Raw genomic sequence first — 22311 nt, forward strand, 5'->3', positions numbered from 1 at the left:
GCATATTCTCTCTACCCTGCTGCCTCCACAAGAATCTGTTCTACCTTCTCATTTTTTCTGCCACTGGACTAGTTAAAAGAAATTTAGATCGTCTACTGAATTTGGTCCTTAATTTCTTGTAATGTAGTTTCTCTATCTACCATTTGGATGTAGCTGTAATTGTTCTCTTAAGGATTACTGTAACTTACTAGCCTCCACATCTTCTAAAGTTTCCTCATTTTCCGTGGCCTCTGAAATGCAGGACATGGCAGAATGGGATATCAACTCTGAGCTGCCTGACAGCACCATCACACACTACACTTCCCTACTTACTACTTGTGACTTGTGCTTTCCAGCCTTCGTATCTCTGCTCATGACTACAACTAGAAAAAATAATGTCTCCCTCCCTTGACTTCCCATAACACTTTCCTTGTTCCTCTCTCAACATACTTGTAGAAAGTGATCATGTCCATGTCATTGATCAAGTCTCATAATGATTAGTAAAAAGGCAAACATTATCTTTTGAAATACTGTCCACTAGTATTACCAGGCAACTGTCAATGTGCTGTAGCCATTGTATGTTAAAAGGAGCATTCTCTCTCACCTGATATATTCCTCTTTATTTTCTTCTGTCACAAGAATATTGCCACCATTAGGTTTCAAATCATGACTCTTGATTTCACCTAAAATTTCTTTATCGACAGAGAAGTACATTTCCAAACCACATTCCTCAATATTATTTTCTCTGCACAAATGAAATTAACACTATTTGTTAAACAAATTCAGTCGTAAAATTTTTTTTAAAGAACTGTGTTCTTCAATAATTACTATAAAACTATAGCATCAAAATAAGAAAACTGGAGAGATTATATACTCTTAAGTCATATTTTTACCTAAGATATTGGGTGTATTCTGTAAAATCCATCATATTAAAACCCAAGACAAGTTTAATATTTAAATTCAATAAACTAATTACATGCCTACAGTTTGGATAAGTTACCAACACCATAATGAAATGTAAGATTAAATTTTGATAAATTAAATGGAAACAAACTTACTTAACCCAGATGAGAGAATTGTAAAATTCTGGATCAATAGATTCTAAATCCTTGAGTCCAACTGGTTTGTTCAATATACGTTTATAGAATGGCAAAGAAAAACCTGTGTCTATGAATTTCCCATGGAAGAGAGCCTATATGAGAAGAAAATAATACCACCATTTATGATAATTTTATAATAGAATGTTAGATGAATTCTTCCCCTAAAGCTCCCCTGTCATCTATTATGGCACATTTTTGGGAAAAGGGCAAAGATAACAAACCAATCTTAAAATAATGTCTTAGTAATGAGAAAATTTCAAATGAGAAGATTAAAGAAACATGCTTTAGTATTGCTGAGCAACAGTTCTCCATTCATACTTACCATGGCAATAAACCTGCCAATAAAACGAAAGTATTTCAGGTGATCTGGATTGATGTAAGAAGCAGGATTAATCTGCAAGCAGTAGTTGTCCTTCCCTGCATATTCAAACAGGCAATACATTGGGTTCAACACTTCGTGTGACAAAAGAAAGAACCACTCTCTGAAATCAAAAGAAAATTTAGGGTGAAAAACCATGCCAACAAATCAAACAGCAGTGCTACAAAGATCTCAGGAATCTACACTCCTCAGCTGGTGATAGTTTTTTAATCCCATGTTGATTTTTAACTGTTTCTGTTCAAACAGACATCTAGTTTATGAGACTGACGAGCTGCCTACTGCGCTAAGGAGGCAGGTCAGATATCTAGTTTAGAGAGATATTTACATTCTGCATATTATATCTCAAAGAATCTAAGACGTCAACTTAAAAGACACCATTATTTGATGAACCACTAAAAATTTTTCTAAATATAATTGTGATACATAGTCCAATGTCAGAGCCATTAAAATGTTAGTCTTAGAATCCATGAAATACTATATAGAGGCAAGTCTAAAATTCACTATTAACTCATGTAGTCAGAGCAGCTGAAAGAAGTCTAGTATTACTTCATTTGTTACTAAACCTCACAGAAATCCTCATCAAATGCCACTGCTCTCTAAATTTTAGGTAAATACAAGAAAACTTCCAATTTCACAAAGACAATAAAACACTTAACTGAAGCCACTCATTCATTAGAAAAATGCTCTGAGGAGCTCTAATTCAGCTGCTGTGAAAATACCAACCAATATTAACACAAGATTACAGTGACTACATAACATGGGTTGGCCTCATAGAACCGTAGGCAGAACAGATCTGGGGCAATACAGGTGATACTACCTTGTGTCTGAGATTTCTTTCTTTTTTTTTTTTTAAAGATTTTTATTTATTTATTTGACACAGAGAGAGAGACAGTGGGAGAGGGAATATAAGCAGGGGGAGTGGGAGAAGGAGAAGCAGGATTCCCACTGAGCAGGGAGCCTGATATGGAGCTCGATGCCAAGACCCTGGGATCATGACCCTAGTGGAAGGCAGACACTTAATGACTGAGCCACCCAGGCACCCAAGATTTCTTTTTCTTTTTTTTTTTTTTTTTTTTTTTTTTTAAGATTTTTATTTATTTAGGGAAGCAGGCTCTCTGCTGAGCAGAGAGCCCGATGCGGGACTCGATCCCAGGACCCTGGGATCATGACCCGAGCCGAAGGCAGCGGCTTAACCCACTGAGCCACCCAGGCGCCCCGATTTCTTTTTCTATGAGTTCATGGCCTCTGGTGGTAATGCTGCTTTTACTTCTTTTTTTTTTTTTTTTTTTTTCTTTTTTTTCCTTTTTTTATTTGACAGACAGAGAACACAAGTAGACAGAGGCAGGCAGATAGAGAGGAAGGGAAGCAGGCTCCCTGCTGAGCAGAGAGCCCGATGCGGGACTCGATCCCAGGACCCTGAGATCATGACCTGAGCCGAAGGCAGCGGCTTAACCCACTGAGCCACCCAGGCGCCCCTGCTTTTACTTCTTAATACTATTTAATTTTCTAATTTAAGAATAAATGATTGCTCTCCTCCTGAACTGCCTTGAACTCATACAAAATTCAGTGTTTCTATTCATATTTACTATTTACCAGTGGCTGCTTCATACATTTTGAAATGTGAACTTTACTGTATAACATAAGTAAGAACTAAAATGCAGCTATCATTTAGTGAGCACACAAAAATGGAGGGTCTGAACTAGGTCATTAATTAACACTATTTCTACTCTTCACAATAATTCTAGAAAACTAGAAATGATTTTTTTTAATAGATGGAAGGTATGTACCCGAGGTTGTACTACTGAGTACAGAAAAAGGATTCAAATCCAGTCTTGACTCCAAAGTTCTTGCTTTCTACACTGCCACTGCTATGCAAATATTTAACCTGATAAGCTTTATTGTTATGCAACAAACAAAGGAATTTCTTTGCCACCAGGGTTTGTCCTCTAGGGTTTGATTAGAAGCTCCAATATCAAGAAAGCAGAATTTAAAATTTCAACTCCTATTTTACACAGCCCTCTGTATTCTTAAAGCAGATACATTAATCTCAGTTGGGAATTGAGTGGCTATCTCTGTTATCAGTAATCTGTGATGGGGAAAATAACCTGATCACTATAGGGCCTTGTATGCTCACTCTGTGGAAAAAAAAGAGGTGGTAGACTGGGGCTTCTGGTTTGATGATACAAAGCTTGCATCCATCTTCATTCTGTGCCATAGTTTAGTCTCTAAGCTTCATTATTACCTATAAAATTCTTACAGGGTTATCCTAAGGATTAAAAAGAGTAATGTGGGGGAAATCACCTAGCAGTCCCTTAGAGAAGTGCTGAATTAGTGTTTGCTGAACTTCTGTAGCTGCAGAATAAACGCACAATAATTTGCCACATTCATTTTCCTGAAATGTAAGATTGAGAAAATACTTGCAAGCAAAGTGAATGATACCTTTGGAAGAAAGGAACTAAGTTCTGAGTATTCATATTATCACTACCTTGCTACACCTCCATAATCTAAACCTTCTTCTCCTGGAAAAATCACCCACAAACGTCTTCGCAGATCTTGGGGACTGAAGCTCATTATCTACAAAATAATAAAGTAAAAGAATTGGTAAAAGCAGTTATTGAAACATCATTCTACCACTTCCAGGTCTAAGATATTCTTCATTATATGTAACTTGAGTTTCCCATGACAAAGAATGGTGTTCGTGGTCTAGTCAGCAACATACATACAGAAAATACATTAAAGTTTTCTAATATTTTATATAAATATTATATATATCTATGTTTTAATATACTTTATACATAATTTTCTTTTAATACCTTTTGACTTAGCAGGTTGCTTCTGTCACTTGCTTATTAGAGCAGAGTAACTGTAGGCATGGTCCTTTGTTAGGTCATTTGGGTGGTGAAGGGCTTGGTTTGGTTATGTTTGGATTTGTTTTATAGCCAAAAGTACACATAGCAGCATTTGGCTAACAGAAATGAAAACCAGTGGCTACCGAGAGAATATAGTTAATTTTGGAAACTCATTCTCAGTGGAAACCTATAAATACCTGGAAAAATACTCAAATTTTGTGTCCTACTACAGTGGTTAATAAGAACATCTTCATGTTTGAAGGACAGCACCATTACTGAAATATAATGAGTAGACGATTTGGGTTTTTCCCTTGTAAAACTATTTAATTACTTGCCTAAAATTTGGCCAAAGGACAGTACATGCATTATTTACTTTTATAAAAAAAAGTAACAGGGCCTGGACAAAGAGAAGTGGACTCAATGCCATTCTTTTATGAAATCAGAATGAACTCTCACATTAAATATCCAAAGAGGCCCAGTAAGTAACCTGTTTATGCCAGGGCTCACTTCGAGTCACTTTCATGAATTCATCTGCTACTAAAACATCCAGATGTAACAAAAAATTCAATGCTTATGGCAAATATTCTACAAATACACTAGGTTAGCTATATAGCAATACAAATGACAGACAGTAAAGGTTAAAATATTTGTTTTTATTGGTTTGTTTCTTGCTCCCTCTGGCTATTCCTTGTCCCTATGGCTGCTCCCCAAAACCTACAGCTGTTTTTGATCTCTCTTGACGTTCCCCCAAACCTGAGACTGCCCTCCCTTGGAAATTTTACTTGTTTTTTTGCCCTGTGTCTGATACTTTAGGATTCCCTGGGAAAAATATCTTTAGATAGTGCCTTTTAATAAATGTCTAATATTAAAAAAAATTTTTTCTCCTGCAATTTCCCCAATGACCAAAACACTTACTATCCCAAACAACTTTATCCACCACTTAGGAAGAAAATTTGGTGCTAATTTTGCTATCAGCTCTGTCACTCTTCCAAAGCAAATTTTTCTTTTAAGTTTCGGTTTCACATGTATTTGGTGGGTACCAAATCTAGGACGACAATTTTAAACAACTGTTTTAGTACCCTCTGGTCTGTCATTCTGCGAAAAGTCTTTAGGTTTCAAAAGTCAAAAAATAAAGGGATAGTCAATCATGTTTTGTACTTTTCAGCACTGCAATAACAAGTTATGTTCCAAGAAACTGGCCCACCAGAGGCTGACTACACAGTAGTTATGAATATGAAAATTACAGGCAGGTAATGACTGGAGTTGGGAATGGTCTTGGAGACTTATATTAGATGAAGGGAATCACTCATGATTCTCTAAATGGCCTTAGTCAGGTTCTGCTGCTAAAAAGCTACCTGCTCTTACTTATTAGCAAGATGCCAACTGGCTTTTCTCTTCAATGTTAATTACAAAGATTCCATTAGGAAATGTACATAACTGACCTCCCAACCATCTCAGAAAATTTCTTTTTCCTCTGCATTCATTTTGAAGCTGTAGCTACCACAATTATCACAGGGGCTTGATAATAAAAAATTATGTCCATATCCGGCCATAAAATAAGGATTAAATTAACAGGTTCTGAGGACAATAAAAATAATTTGTTGACTACTTCTGAAAAAATATCTTTTTTTACTTTGGTATTGTAACCAATGACCAACTTCATTCCTACATAAAAAAAAAAAACTTTTATAAAAATTATGAATGACAAATGCTGATTGTAAAAATGCAAGTAACACACATGTGTAAAAGCAAAGTCATCCCCTCTTCCTTTCTACCCATCCAATAATGTTCATATGGATATTTCCAGACTTCTGTCTACCAAAAACCTACTTTTTTATTCAAATGTCTACTTCAAACTGAACATTTAGCTTAGAAATGAAAACCTGAAACTTACCAATTAAATTATTCTGACATTTCAAAAGCACAAGACATATATACATACAAAGCTATCTACATGTTCCTAAATTTTAAGTATGAATACATATGACAATACTTAATTTAAGGACTCCAAATCAAAAAGCCAAACTATTAAGACCTGGAACCAAAAGTGGTTTTGGACAGGCAGCCATTGGGCTTTATCAAGTGGATTAAAACAGTACCTGCTGAAAGGAATCTTCAAACAAGGTCTTTCTTGTCACTGTAATCTTTATGTGCTGTGGCATGGCCAGTTGCTGAAACGTAAGAATGACTAAGTCAACTCTCTCTATAATAAACAGCCTACTGAAAAACCAAAAGAGTGAAGTTCTATTTACTTTTATCTTTGCTTGGAGGAAAAAGTAGACTGTGAATATGAATCTATTTCAGTAATGTTTAAACATGCATTTGTGGACATTTATGCTAATTACAGATCATTTGATATATAACAAAAGAAAACAAAAAAAAAGAAAAAAGAAAAGATTTCATATGCAGTGCTTACTTAATGAGTCAAATATATCTTTATTTTTACTTTCAGGAAGCTAACATTATTTTTGCTTGCTTGGGCCCAGTTAATTACATGAGTTTGAAGTTTAAAAATATTCATCATAGTAACACTTTGATTAGTACATTAATTTTACTTAGAACCCACAAAGATATCATTAATTCAGAAAATATGTATCAGAAATAACTGATCACATCTGGGAAGAATACTCATAATGTAAATATAAATATAAATATAAATATATATCAAAGTCATTTACGTCAAATGTTAGATATGAAAGGGGCTGGTTACATAAATAAGAAAGGGGCTGGTTATAATCAGTACATCAGAGAATGCTTTAACTCATTTGTTTGAAGACTTTTGTAATCTTAGAATTATAGGTATATGCTACTCTCCTTGAGTAGCAATTTTTTAATTCAAACGGTTTCAAATTTATTCTTCTGGACTACAGAAGCCACAAATGAGCTGATAAATTTTTTTCTTGCCCTAAAAATAGAAAAAAGAAGATTCCAATGTTTCCCATTTTACTTGTTTTTCTATGGTTTAATTATCCTCACAATCACTGGTAATATAAGCAACATAACAAAAGAAAGGGAGTACAGGAAAAAAGTCCTGATACTAACCTGACACCAGAACCGGAAATACTGAACTTTTGCCTTGAAATCCCGTACATAGGCTATCTGTGGTCCATTGTCTCTGAGGAGAAATGTTAATATGACATGTATAACAGCATGTAATATTATAGAAGGAAAGCAAAATACCACACCCCCTCAGTACTCAGTCAAATATAAAAATACTGTAGCATAGCACACTCCTTAACAGCACCTTTAAAAAAAAATTCCCAGGACTAGTTGTAAGAGACAGAAATTTAGATCTTCTTAAAGGCATTGTTGGGGGAATTTCTTTTATATATAGTGAAATCTAACAGGACTAGGTATATGAAGTTCTATCTGGGAATGTTGCCTATCCCCAAATCCATTCTTTCCTTTGTCCTTAAATCAGACTTCTGATATCTACCTGGGCAAAATACTACCCAGAACAAAGATTACATTTCCCAGCATGGTTGTGTGACTTAACCATGGTTAATGAACTGTAAATGTATAGGACGGACTTCCACGAGGCTGTTTAATTTAAAGAGAGTGAAGATAGCTAGAGAAGGATTTTTTCTTTCCAATTTGTTGTTCCTCTATATTCCAACCTAGAGTGCATTGATAGCCGAAGTTTCAGCAGTTACCATATACTATGAGGTAACCTTGAGAAAAGAGCCAATGGTCTGGGATGGTAGAACAGAAAGAAGCCTAGATCACTGATGGCACCATGGGGCTTCCGAGCAAGCCCTGGACTTCTTTTTTTTTTTTTTTTTTTTTAACATTTTATTTATTTCAGAGAGCAGGAGGGCGGGTGGGGGGGGGGGAGAGCACACCAAGGAGCATTAGCAGGGGGGGCAGGCAAGGGAGAAGCAGGCTCCCCGCTGAGCAAGGAGTCAGTTGTGGGCTTGATCCCAGGAACCTGGAACCAAAACCTGAGCTGCAGCAACCGCTTAACCTACTGCACCACTCAGGCACCCTACCCTGGGTAAATTTTTTTTAAATTCATTTTTTATATGTTCAATGTAGAAATATAATTGATTTTAGGGGCGCCTGTCTTGGACAGTAGGTTTGTCTTGGGGTTTGGGCCCTGCGTTGGCTGTAGAAATTATTCAAAAGTAAAATCTTCCAAAGATAAAGAAAAAGAAGAAAAAGAAAAAGAAAAGGAGGGGAGAGGGTGGAGGAGAGTTCCTAATAAGTTGGTAAGTGTTCCCATCACTTTTATTTTATGAAAGAATTTGAATAGAGTTGATATTACTTACAGTTTTGATAAAATTTACCAGTGGAAGCCATCTAGGGCAGAATTTTCTTTGTGGGAAATTGTTTAATTATGAATTCAATTTCTTTACTAGAGATAGGGTTATTGAGATTTACTATTTTTTCTTATATTAATTTTGGTAACTTGTATCTCTCAAGGAATTTGTCAGTTTGACCTAAAATATCAAACTTCTTGAAGCACCTGGGTGACTCAGTTGGTTAAGTGTTTGACTCTTGATTTTGGCTCAGGTCATGATCTCAGGGTCTTGAGACTGAGCCCCACATCAAGCCCTGCATCGGGCTCAATGCTCGGCTTAAGATTCTCTCTTTCCCTCTCTGTCCCACCCCTCTCTCTTAAAAAAAAAAAACAGCACACACAAAATTCTTGGCATTAGGTTGTTCAAGTATATACTCTTATCTTTCAATGTTGTATAGGATATGTAGCGTTTTTCACTTTCATATTAATTTGTGTTTTCTTTTTATTCTCTCTTCAGGTTTATTAGAGGTTACTGATACCATTAGTCTTTTCCAAGATCCAACGTCTAGCTCTGAGTTCTCTATAATTTCATTTTCATTTTATTCAAATCTGCTTTTATGCTTATTTCCTTTTTTGTGCTTATTTGGGGTTTAATAAACTTTCTTCTTCTAGACTAGGGTGAAAGCAGAGATCACTGATTTTATATCTTTCTCTTTTCTTTCTTTCTTTTTTTTTTTAAGGTTTTATTTATTTATTTGACACAGGGAGATCACAAGTAGGCAGAGAGACAGGTGGGGAGGGGGTGGGAAGTAGGTGGGGGTGGGGTTGGAAAGCAGGCTCCCTGCTGAGCAGAGAGCCCAAAGCAGGACTGGATCCCAGGACCCCCCTTTCTTATTTTCTAATCAAATCCTAATAGAGCAATAAAATTTCCCCTGAGGACTATTTTTGTTAAACCCCACAAATTGTGATATGTTGCATTTTTATTATCATTAAATACAACGTTTCCTAATTTCTCAGGACTTCATTGAGCTAGGGGTTATTAGTAGTTTGCTTAATGATGGAAAGAAACATATTTCTGTCATAAATGGACCACTATGGTTTTATGTTTTTCTGTTTTATGAAACCAAACTTAACTGAAACTAAAAATAGATAATACTAAAGAATCTATTATTTATTTGCATCCTTAAATAATTTTTTCATTTTTAAAATTTAAATTCAGTTAACATATATTATTGGGTTTTTGAAGTAGAGGTCAGTAATCCCTCAGCCTTATATAATACTCAGTGCTTATTACAACACGTACTTTCCTTAATGCCTAACCCCATCCTTCTACCTCCCTCCCCTCTAGCGACCCCTCTGTTTGTTTCCTATGATTAAGAGTCTCTTATGGTTTGTCTACCTCTGTGATTTCATCTCGTTTTATTTTTTCCTCTTTTCCCCTATGATCCTCTGTTTTATTTCTTAAATTCCACATATAAGTGAGATCAGAGGATAATATTTCTCTGACTGACTTATTTCACTTAGCATGATACCCTCTAGCTCCTTCCAGGTCCTTGCAAATGGCAAAATTTCATTTTTTTTGATTGCTGAGTAGTACTATTCCATTGCATATATATACCACATCTTCTTTATCCATTCATTTGTCGATGGACATCTGGGCTCTCCACAACTGGGCTACTGTGGACATTGCTGCTATGAATAATGGGTGTATAGATGCCCCTTCGGATCACTATATTTTTATCTTTGGGGTAAATAATGATATTTAAATAATTTTTAATTTAATTAAAACCTAAGTGGCCTGAATTTCTAGTTTCTGCTTTATACAAAGTTTTTTAAGATTTTATTTTTATGTAATCACTATACCCAACATGGGGCTTGAAGGCACAATCCTGATATCAAGAGTCACATGTTCTACCAACTGAGCCAGCCAGGAGTCCCCAAAGCTTTTAATAAGCAGAAATTATAAAATTTAAAAAGCAGCAAGAGATAAACATTGCCCTGATATCAAAGCCAGAGACACTACAAGAAAACTACTGACCAGTATTTCTTATGAACTGGTAAGAGTCCACAACAAAGTATTAGCAAAATGAATTCAGCAGAATTTAAAAGGAAAGTGGGATTTACTCCTGGAATACAAGGATTGTTCAACATATGAAATGTCAATTCTATACACCAGACTTCAATAACAAAGGCAAAAAACCCCCACATGATCATCTCAATTGAGGCAAAAAAAAAAAGAGAGAGAGAGAGAAAGGAAAAAAACAAAAACAAAACACTGATAAAGTTTAACATCCTTCTATGGTGAAAAAAATACTCAACAAAAGAGGACTAGAAGGAAACTCCCTCAGAATAGGAGCCATTTATGAACATCCCACATCTGACATACTCAATGGTGAAAATGAAAGCTTTCCTTCAAAGATCAGAAACCAGGAAAGGATGCCTGCGTTCCCTTCTATTCAACATAGTATTAGAAGTTCTAGCCAGGGCAATCAAGCAAGGAAGAGAAAAAAAAAGGTGTCCAGAAAGGAAGAAGTAAAAATTATCTTTGTTTGAAGATGACATAATCTTCTATTTAGAAAATCCTAAAGATTCCAAAGAACTATCACAACCCATAAGCACATTCAGCAAAGTAGGATATAAAACAACACAAAAATCAGTTGTATTTCTATACGCTAATAATCAATCTGGAAAATTAAAAAAAAAATCATTAAAAAAACCTCTGGAATTAACTAAGCCAAGGAGAAAAGATTTGTATACTGGAAAACTACAAACAATTGTTGAAAAAGAAATTAAAGGTGACAAATAAATGTAAAGACACCCTATGTTCAGGCTTAAAAGATGTCATATTGTTAAGATGTCAAAAGAAACCAAAGAGAACTACAAATTCAATACAACCCCTATCAAAATCCTAATGACATTTTTTGCAGCAATACAAAATTCTATTCTAAATCATGAAATCTCAGGGACCCTAAAAAGCCAAAGCAATCTCAAAAAAGAACTTGGAGATCTCACATTTCCTGAGTTCAAAATTTAGTAAAACCTACAGTCATGAAAACAGAGTAGAATTAGAATAAAGACAACTATAATGACCAATGAAATATAAACTCCAGAAATAAACCTTGCATATTTATGATGAAAGGATTTTTGACAAGGCTGCAAAGATCATTCAGCAGTCTTTTCAACAAAGGCTGCTTGGAAAATTGGATCATCACTTGCAAAGAAATAAAGTTGGACCCTTTGCCAATACCATTCACAAAAATTAACTAAAAATGTACCCAAAACCTACACCTAAGTTTTATAGCTTTAACTCTTAGGTGTACACATTCTGCTAATAATCAGATTAGGAGAAAATAACAGCAAATGATGTATCTCATAAGGGAGTAATATCCAGAATATAAAGAACTTCTAAAATTCAACAATAAAAAACAACCAGATTCAAAGATGGGCAAAGAAGTTGAACAGACATTTCTTTAAGGAAGATATACAAATATTTGGTCAATTAGCACATGAAAAGATGCTCAAAATCATGAATCATTAGAGAAATACAAATAAAAACTGAGTGAAACCACTTCATAACCATCAGGTTGACAGTTCTAAAAAACAAACAGAAAACAACAACCACTGACAGGGAAAACTGGAACCTGAACGCAGCGCCTTAGACCGCTCGGCCATCCTAGGGAAAACTGGAACCTATGTACATTTTTGGTGGTAATGTAAAATGGTATACCCACGGTGGAAACAGTCTTGAAGTGCCTCAAAAAAACAAAGAATTACCATTGACTGAGCAATTCCACTTCTGATATATACACAAAAGAAGTGAAACAAAACCACAAACAGGTATTTGTACACTCACATTCACAGCTGCATTATTCACAATAGTCAAAAGATGTTTGAAACAACCCAAAAGTCCAGGAACAGATGTATAAATAAAATATGGCATATATATATACACACACTAAAGTATTATTATGCATTAAAAAGGAGTGAAATTCTGATACAAATGGTAACACAGATGAACCCTAGAAATATAATGCTAAGTGAAATAAACCAGTCACAAGCACAAATACCATGATTCCATTTACATGAGAGGTCAAATTCACAGACAGGAAGTTTAAGAGTTATCAGGGGCTAAGGAAAACAGGGGACAGGAGAGTTATTGTTAAATAGGCATAGAGTTTCTGTATGGAATGAAAGAATATTCTGGAGATGGACAGTGATGGTACTTAATGCCACTGAATTGTACACTTAAAATGGTTAAAAAGGTACTCTATAAAACTCTACTATACGTATTTTGCCACAAAAAAACACCTCAAACAAAACACATTAAGCAAAACAAAACAGAAAGTTACTTTAGTAACAGGAGAATTGAAAGAAAGCAGGCATCAGAAATCAGGGATTAATTGGTAAGCAGCACTGTACTGATAATTTCTAAATAACCTTTTTAGTGCTATGTGAATAGATAACAAATATGAAAGATCACTATGAGAAAATATGGCAATAACAAATACAAAATATTTAGGGAACAATGACTTCTGGGCAACCCAACTCAAGAAACAGTGAGAACTGTACTCCTTGCTAATTTAGCTCTTCATAACAAAATCTTAGGAATCGGTTTTACTTTTAACCTACAACGTTTAGAAAACGTACAGGGCAGATTTTCCAGTGCGGGGATCAATATAGGTGGTTGTTCTTCTATTGTGGTCCACAAAATACGGAATTCCATCGACTGTGAATCTCATTTCCCAGCCTTCAGGCAAGGGCTTTTCATTTAATTGACTATAAAACATAGGAAAAAATACAAATAAAAAATGTTGAGCTGTTTGTTTCCCAAATACACAAAACAAAAATCACCCATAAATGCAGCATCATTTAGATCACTTAGTCCAGCATTTCCCACTGTTTACTAGACCTCTCTATAGATATCCTACAAGCATGTTAAACATGTCAATAGATTCATGGAACCACCCTGTTTCCACCTACCTGGCCTGTAATCCCTTCTAATAACCCACCTAAACACCTTTTGGTAACCAAGTTCTGCCCATTCTGCCTTGGAAGCCTTCATTTTCATCACTGTTTTCAATCCCCAAGAACATCCTTACCCTGGCATCATTCATCTGTTCTTTCTGAAGTATTTCTAACCACTTTTTTTTTTTTTTTTAAAGATTTTATTTATTTAGGGTGCCTGGGTGGCTCAGTGGGTTAGGCCGCTGCCTTCGGCTCAGGTCATGATCTCAGGGTCCTGGGATCGAGTCCCGCATCGGGCTCTCTACTCAGCAGGGAGCCTGCTTCCCTCTCTCTCTCTGCCTGCCTGTCTACTTGTGATTTCTCTCTGTCAAATAAATAAATAAAATCTTTAAAAACAAAAAAAAAAGATTTTATTTATTTATTTGACAGAGATCACAAGTAGGCAGAGAGGCAGGCAGAGAGAGAGAAGGAAGCAGGCTCCCTGCTGAGCAGAGAGAGCCCGATGTGGGGCTTGATCCCAGGACCCTGAGATCATGACCTGAGCTGGAAGGCAGAGGCTTAACCCACTGAGCCACCCAGGCGCCCCCTAACCACTTCTTAATACCTATCTTTGGACAGTGGTTAATCCCTCCTCTCAACTGCAGTTTGTTAAGAATGTATATATAGTAAGACTATAAAAGGAATAAGTGAGACAATGTTAGTAAAAAGCTTCACACATAGTAACCCTCAAGTTGTAACTATTAGTATTCCCCCTACTGTATAGTGATCATTCTTTTTGAATCTCTCAAAGTACTTCCTTCAGACTGCTAGCACAGCATTTGCCAAGTTTTTCAGCTTTTGTGTGTATGGCAACAACTTTCACCCTGCAAATACTATGTGAGCTTTTTTGTTTTGTTTTCTGCTTCTTTTAAAGATTTCATTTGACAGAGAAAGACACAGAGAGGGAACACGAGTAGGGGGAGTGGGAGAGGAAGAAGCAGGCCTCCCACAGAGCAGATAGCCCAATGTGGGGCTCGATACCAGGACCCTGGCATGACAACGCAAGCTGAAGGCAGCTGCTTAATGACTTAGTCATGCAGGCACCCCACTACCCGAGTTTTAAAACAGGAACTAGATTATAAGGCAATAGTGCACTTTTATTTGTTATATATTAAAATAACTGGGGCATAAGCATAAATATTCAAAACTGCTTACTTGTGAACTTAAGACATTTTTGCATTTTAAAATATTCCACTAGAATGGATAGAGAATTATTGAATACCTCCTTTGTAGTTTGTATTTGTGTGTTCCGTCATAATGGCAACTATTTTTTAACTAGTTAGGTATAAGTGTTCCAAGTTTTTACCCATATTTGCTAGTTTGTTTTCCTCTATTCTACAGCTTCAGATTTTCTGACCTGAGAGAAGGGAAAAAAAAATAGAAATGTCCAAGTTCTCATCAGAAAGGAAGAAAGGGAGGAGTTAGAGGCATTTAAGCTGACTGGTTTTAGAGAGCCACTACTGCTGACAGGATTGTCATCTTCCTCAAATGTACTTCAGAGTAATAAAAGGCTAAGAACTATTGTTCAGAACAGTATTCTGTAAACTGTGTTGAAAGGTTAAGAACATTTAGCTTTATTCACAGAGCTGAACAGAAATGTCAGATAAAATGGATTACCAAAAATTTTTCAAAAGTTAACATTTATTTGTTATAATTTGTTTTCAAGATAAGCTCAGTAACAAACTGTTGTCTTGATACGATTCTCACTTCAGCTCTGACCTTTTAAAAGTCTAAGGGGGAACAAAAAATGATAGTAAATTACAGAAAGGTGACATAGTTCATTCTGTCCTTCAAGAGAGAGTTTTAAGAGCAATTTAAAATGTTACCTTTGAAATTCTTCTTCCTTTTAGGGATACTGAATATATTTAAATTAAATATTAACATAAAAAATGTGACGTTAGTATCCAGAAGCAGATTTTAAATTTAAACCGTATTATTAGAACAAAGGTACTTAACTTTGAGTCAAGGGATGTGTGAAGAATTAATCATATCAAAAGAGAGGTGTGGCCTCTGCCCTCTGTTACTGGGAGGTGACTGCTAGGCCTCTAGAATGTCCTGCATGTCGGGAATACCTCTGTTTGCTTGGGAACTTTGAACACCAGAGAGTCAACAATGTGATTTATGATGGAGGCTTTGGGACACCTCCCATCAACTGCAACTTCTGGAGTAACTAGACACTGACTCTCAAACTCTCAAACTCAAACTCTGGGACAGAGCTAGAGACTAAAGGTTAGCAATGCAAGCAGTACATAATGGAGCCCCAATAAAAACTCTGGATGTAAGAGACTCAGGTGAGATTTGCTGGTTGCTAATCCTCCACACATATTATTCCATAGCAATTCTGGGTATTTAGGACCTTCTCACATTCTGTCCTGTATTTCTTCTTTCTGCTGCTTGTAATTTGTATGCCTTCCCTATGACAAATGTAACTGTGAGTATAACAAGCTTCAAGTGAGCTCTAGTCTCTCAATGAGTTATCAAACCTGAAAGTGGTTATGGGAACCCCTAAGTCCATACCCAGTTGGTCTGAAGTGATAGCAATTTTGGGGGATCTCCCAGTTTGTGGTTGATGTCTAAAGTGAGGGAATTCTTGGGGGGACTGCTCTCCAACTTTACAGCTTGCCAAATTCCTTGCAGAATGGAACCTTCTGGTGGTCTGATAAATGCACAGTATTAGATTTTATTATGGGCTGAATTGTGTTCATCCACAGATTCCTATATACTAACCATCAGGAGCTCAGAATGTGACCTTATTTGGAAATAGGGTCATTGCAAACATTATCAGTTAAGATGAGATCATACTGGAGTACAGTGAGCCATTAATCCAATAGGGCTGGAGTCCTTATAAAAAGGGGAAATTTGGACACTTGACACTTGCAGACCTGAAGAATGCTATGTGAAGACTGCAGTTATGCTGCCACAAACCAAACTACCAGAAGCTGGAGTGGAGCGTGGTGGGGATGGGGTGGCTGGGTGATGGACACCGGGGAGGGTATGAGTTGTGGGGAGTGCTGTGTACTCACTATAGGTCCGTGATGAATCACAGACCTATACCCCTGAAACAAATAACACATTATATGTTAATTTAAAAAAAAAAAAAAAAGAATTTCCTTTCTCTTTAGGGCTGGATAATATTCCACTGTATGTATACATCACATTTGGTTTATCCATCCATCTGCTGATGGACACGTAAGTTGCTTCTATCTTTTGGCTACTGTCAATAAACACGATTTATGAACGTGTCAGTATACAAGGATGTGTTTGAGTCCTTGCTTTCACTTCTTTTGGGTATACCTAGGAGAACTGCTGGATACATTAATTTATGTTTAGCTTTTTGAGGAGCCATCAAATTGTTTTCCACAGTTGTGCACTGTTTTACATTCCCACCAGCAATGCAGGAGAGTTCCCCAATTTCTCTATATCTTCAATAAGGATCATTGTTTCTGTTCCACGATAGTAATGGATATAAGCTAAGGCATGGAACAAATCCTTTTAGTGCCTTCCAAGGGAGCAAAGCCCTGCCTATACCTTGATTCTAGACGTCTAGCCTCCTGAATCTCTTGAACTATTAGACAAATTTCTATTGTTTAAGCCACTCAATTTGTGGTACTTTGTTAAGGCAGCTCTAACAAACTAATATAAGTACTATTACATAATGCTACAAAGAAAAGCAAGTAGGGGTGCCTGGGCGGCTCAGCTGGTTAGTGTCTGCCTTTGGCTCAGGTCGTGATCCTGGTGTCCTGGGATCAAGCCCCACAGTGGGGAGCCTGCTTCTCCCTTTCCCTCTGCTGCTCCCCTTGCTTCTGCTCCCTCACTCGGAATGAAGGAAGGAAGGATGGGCAAGTATATACACAGTTACCAAACATTAAAAAAACAAACTTGTCTTTGAGATACAAACTTCCAATTATGAAATAAATGTCACAGGGATATAAAGTACAACAAAGGGAATACAGCCAGTAATACTGTAATAACTTTGGTGACAGAGGGTAAATAGATTTATTAGGTAATAATTTCATAATGTATATAAATATCAAATCATCAATTGTACACCTGAAACTAATATAATACCTTATGTTAATTATACTTCAATGAAAAGGAAAACTTGTAATAATAGTATGTGTCTCTTTGTCAATATATTAACTAGCAAGTTCTTGCAATATGTGTAAAGTATATTTTGAGATAATTGCAACAATTGCAAAATGCTATTTTAAAAAACGTATGATTTCTACTGGTAGGAGAGTCCAAGGCACTGCTAATTCCACTATGGTTGTAGCTTACGATCAGAATGGATGGGAACACTCGATTTCAGGTAAAAGTTAATATAACTGAATCTGTGTTTATTCCCTCTTAAGCCACGTATCCCCTGAATTTTCTCTAGTGATCTCAGGTTGCAAAACCTGTGTTAGAGCTATTAATTTGGACTTACTAATAATAAATAGGAATTTTTAAATACATAGTATATTTGTATGAACCAATGACTTTTTTCCTGTACTCTCAAGAAACCCACATCTTTTATATACAATAATAACAGTGTAATTTTTTTCTTTCTAAAGTATATGGGTGAGTAATGTTTAAGGACTTTGGGGGAAGAACCAGTAACTTGATTTTTTCCGTAACTGAGTCAGAAATAGGGTACAATCTTCATGAGATTATCTATATACTAGTAACTGAAAGTTTCTTACCCTTGACTTCTGGGATCTTCCCACTGTGTGATACGAGTGTTGTGGTTGACAAAATATACTCTACCATTGCTGTCTGTTCTCTTCTCTTAAAGAAAGAAAAAAAAAAAGGCAAAGCATTAGGGTTGGCATTGTCTTCTTCCACAAACTAAAATAAAATGTGCTGAATTTTCCCATTTCTTATTGCACTGATTTTTATAGCTTCCAAATCACAACTTTAAGAGGTTTGACTTATTCTTTCACTTTTAAATTCATATACCTGCTAGAGCTATTAAAATATCATTACATTTTAGAAGCTAAACAGACTTAATTCACAATGTCCTGCCTACAGGACCTTTTTGTTCAATCTAACCAAAGGCAGCAAGAATAATTAACATTTTAACTTTTCATACATGACCTCATTTTATCTTTAATATTAGTCCCAGGAGTAGATAGTTTCATTTCATCTTCATGATAGGGAAACTTGGACAGGTTAAGTGATCTGCCCCAAATCTCAGAATTGAGTAATAATGACAGGATGGAAAGTCAGGTCTCTTTCAGCCATTTTTGGCATACCACATCACCTCCTTTCTTAAAATACAATGGGGGGAGGGATACAACTTGTTTCTTTGCTATATGCTAGGTATTATTCAACTAGAGAAGACACTGTTTCAAAATATATCCTCTTCCCTAATATACTCAGTTCCCAAATCTTAAATATCTAAAGTAACCTTTTATACAAAGGGTGGGCAAAAGGCTCAGTTCTTTAGTTTACTGCCTTTGAAACTGCAGCTTCTTTCCTCCATCTACCTCTTGCTTTAGAATTCTCCTTGTTTTCTTATTCCCATTCTACACAATTTCCCCTGAATTCCTGAGCTTTCTCAGTAAGGTTTAGGAGACATGTAGATATCATTTTCTCTTTTAATAAAAGAAGAGTCAGTCCTTGAAATTTTAATATTAAGTTTGTTGTTTTAAACCACTGAATTCTCTATTCCATTACCAAATAATTCTTCTTCGAAAGATAATTTCTATAACTGAATTTTTTTAGATGTTTCACAATGAGGTAAGTGAAGTAACGAAGAATATAGAATGGATCCCAATATTTTTAAAAGGATAGTTTCTAAAAATTAGCAATTTCAAATAAAATTTTAAGGTTAATTCCAAGCTGATCAAGTTTGTTTTCTGTTTGTTTTTGGTTTTTTATCCCTTACGGTTTGAAAAGTTGGTAGCTATTTTTCAAAAAACATTTATTTAGATCCTTTGGATCTTTCTCTGAGCAAGCTACTGCAGGACAAGTCTTAAGCCAAATTATATAGCCATGTCAAGTTAGTATTTGGTAACTTTCAACTGTTATCTCCAGCACTAATTCCATTATTTAGAGTATAGTGGTAATATGGGAGGTTAGAATGGATATACTGGCGAGTATCCTGAACCCCATCCTAACATCTCAGCTATTTACATCACTTGAGCCATAATGGAAAGAGAACCCCAAGTATGTGTAACATACAGATAAATGGGATTCTGCATTTTGTGACACATTGTGAATATTAACACTGGCTTCACTGGTCATGGCATCTTGAGTGTGAAAAGTAACCAACTTTAAGTCTGTTTCTGAGGTAAAAAGAAGCATCCACAGTGCTACAGCTACGTAATAATGTTAGTTAATATTCTGGGCAGTCACATTAAATTTAAAATTTTAAAATATATTTGCAGAAACTGATTTTTTTCTATCCAAGTAATTTTTATAATCTAAAAATAATACCAAGTGCATATCTGTAAGTTCAGACTTCAGGGCCAGAGATTTTCTCTTCAAAAGTTAACATGAAGCTGGATAAATTCAATAGAAAACTTCTTTTCTATGTATGTTCTAAGTATATACTGCTGATACCAACATTTCTTGAAAGAAGCTGTGAGAAACAAAATTTCAAAAGGTGGGTGCACTTGCAAACTAAAGGCTCATCTGCTTTTAATGAGAGGAAGTACTGTGACTATAGAGCTGATTTTTATTGAAAAAAGTCACATGATAAACAATACTGAGATTACTGAAGAGCAAAGGGAATGCAGATCAGAGCCCTTCCTGACTTGATGAATAAAACAGTAAAAACTTCTTGCTGTTCTATGTATTCTTTCACAGCAACTCTCAAAAGGAGAAAATATTTTTATACTTGATGGGTAAAACCAGGTATACAAAGCCCTATTAGACTACACTGTTGAACCAAAAACACTTTTTGTTCTCCAGCCTCTTTAGTTTGCATGTATTAAAAATTCTTCACTGTCAGCTTGTGAGGTGGTAATGTCAGGTCCTAGCATATAAAGCCTGAAAGGAGGGGCATCTGGGTGGCTAGGTCGGTTAAGTATCTGAGTCTTGGTCTCAGCTCAGGTCTCGATCTCGGGGTTGTGAGTTTAAGCCCCACATAAAGCCTTCTCATTGATTCATTCATAAATAAATAACATACTGTGTCACAAAAATAATGCTGTCTATTTCAGAATGTAAACACGTGCTATGAATTGGGGTTTTATTTCCTGGGTAAATCCTGAAGACATGTCAGGTAGGTTTTTGTCTGTAACAGTATCAGTGTTGTCACTGGTTCCACAAACAAGACATGTGCCCCAAAGGCAGAGAGTCATAAAGCAGTGCTTAGTCTAAGTAACAGGGTAATCATGAACTCATTTAGGAAGGGGTGTACATTTCAACTTCAGAAGTGTGAAACCTAAAAATAAGCAGAATATAAAATAAGGAAAGAGTCTCATAACATGGGTAAGCTGGGATTGGGTCTTTAGAGGCAATATTTCAGGGAAGAGTTGTTGGCTAATGTTAGGAAAAAAGAGAAAGATCCTAATAGTAATAAATTATTATTTATAATAACAAATAAATATTAATTATAACTAACTAATAAATATATTTATAATATATATTTATATGTGTAAATAATAATAAATACAGAAGGCACCGGAGCTTGCAGGAATTTTTTTTTAATTAAAAAAAAAATTTTTTTAAAGATTTTATTTGAGATAGAGTGAGAAAGAGACAGCACAAGCAGGGCAGAGGGGCAGGGGGAACGGGAGAAGCAGACTCCCCACTGAGCAGGAAGCCTGATGCAGGACTCCATCCAAAGACCCTGGAATCATGACCTTGGCTGAAGGCAGACACTTGAGACTGAGTCATCCAAGTACCGGGAAAAGCTTTTTTGCATAAAGGCAACACAGCCTACAATTCATACTTCTAATGAGCAAGCGGTAATTTTTTCCTATAACTGGTCTAGAGAAGGTCCATGTTTCTGACAAAGCTACCTGGTCACTCACTGGTCATTAAGAGAATAATACATGACCTTCACATTCATCCTTTAATTGTATTAATTTCTCCTCTGTAATACAGACATACAACAATTCTAGAAATAAAGCTGGGAAAACCATCCATGTGTAGTAAAAGCAATCTGACAGGCCTGGTTCAATATGCTTTATATAAAGGCAACATTCCCTTTTCTAAAGTTACTTCATACCAACCATGCATACTCCTCTGACTCTAACACAGAAGACTCCTTATCACATTACCAAGCTTTGGTGAAGACAGAAATTCACAATTCACTTTCAAATGCCCTCCCTTTATTACATGCTAATAACAATAACAATTGTTAAGTATTACTTATCATGTTTTTTACCTCTTTGTCTCACAGAGTGTTAAGGATAAATAACCAAAGGGCAATGGGACTTCTCAAAGGCAAACTTTATGTCCAGTATCATATACTGCCCAGATTCATGTGACCTGGACAAATCAATTTTTCTCCATTCCTCAATAAAGTAATGCTAGAGCAATCGATCTTGGTACCAAGGCCTCTCAGACTATCTAGAAACATCATTTTCTGATTTTACCCCCAAGTTATAAAATATTTCACTCTTGAAGACAAAACTTCAACTAGTTCCATGGCTGGCTTTACTTAGCTGTTTCCTTCTTTCTTTCTTTCTTTCTTTTTTTAAAGATTTATTTATTTGATAGAGAGAGATCACAAGTAGGCAGAGAGGCAGGCAGATAGAGAGGGGGAAGCAGGCTCCCCGTTGAGCAGAGAGCCTGATGCGGGGCTCGATCCTAGGACCCTGAGGTCAT

At 36.0% G+C, this 22311-nt stretch overlaps 1 protein-coding gene across 8 annotated transcripts in view; it reads right to left on the reverse strand.

Moving 5' to 3' along the window:
• ITCH (itchy E3 ubiquitin protein ligase) overlaps positions 1–22311 on the reverse strand; it is a 136807-nt gene that overhangs the window by 14401 nt on the left and 100095 nt on the right. For all 8 annotated transcript variants that reach the window (XM_059133475.1, XM_059133472.1, XM_059133473.1 and 5 more), the window contains 8 exons: positions 18234–18318; positions 13195–13323; positions 7350–7422; positions 6407–6478; positions 3944–4032; positions 1402–1561; positions 1038–1171; positions 584–724 (listed from right to left, as the gene is read on the reverse strand). In XM_059133475.1, coding sequence (XP_058989458.1) covers positions 584–724; positions 1038–1171; positions 1402–1561; positions 3944–4032; positions 6407–6478; positions 7350–7422; positions 13195–13323; positions 18234–18318 — 883 coding nt within the window. The remainder of the gene's footprint in view (positions 1–583; positions 725–1037; positions 1172–1401; positions 1562–3943; positions 4033–6406; positions 6479–7349; positions 7423–13194; positions 13324–18233; positions 18319–22311) is intronic.

Source organism: Mustela lutreola, chromosome 9, assembly GCF_030435805.1.
Source record: "Mustela lutreola isolate mMusLut2 chromosome 9, mMusLut2.pri, whole genome shotgun sequence".
NCBI lineage: Eukaryota > Metazoa > Chordata > Mammalia > Carnivora > Mustelidae > Mustela > Mustela lutreola.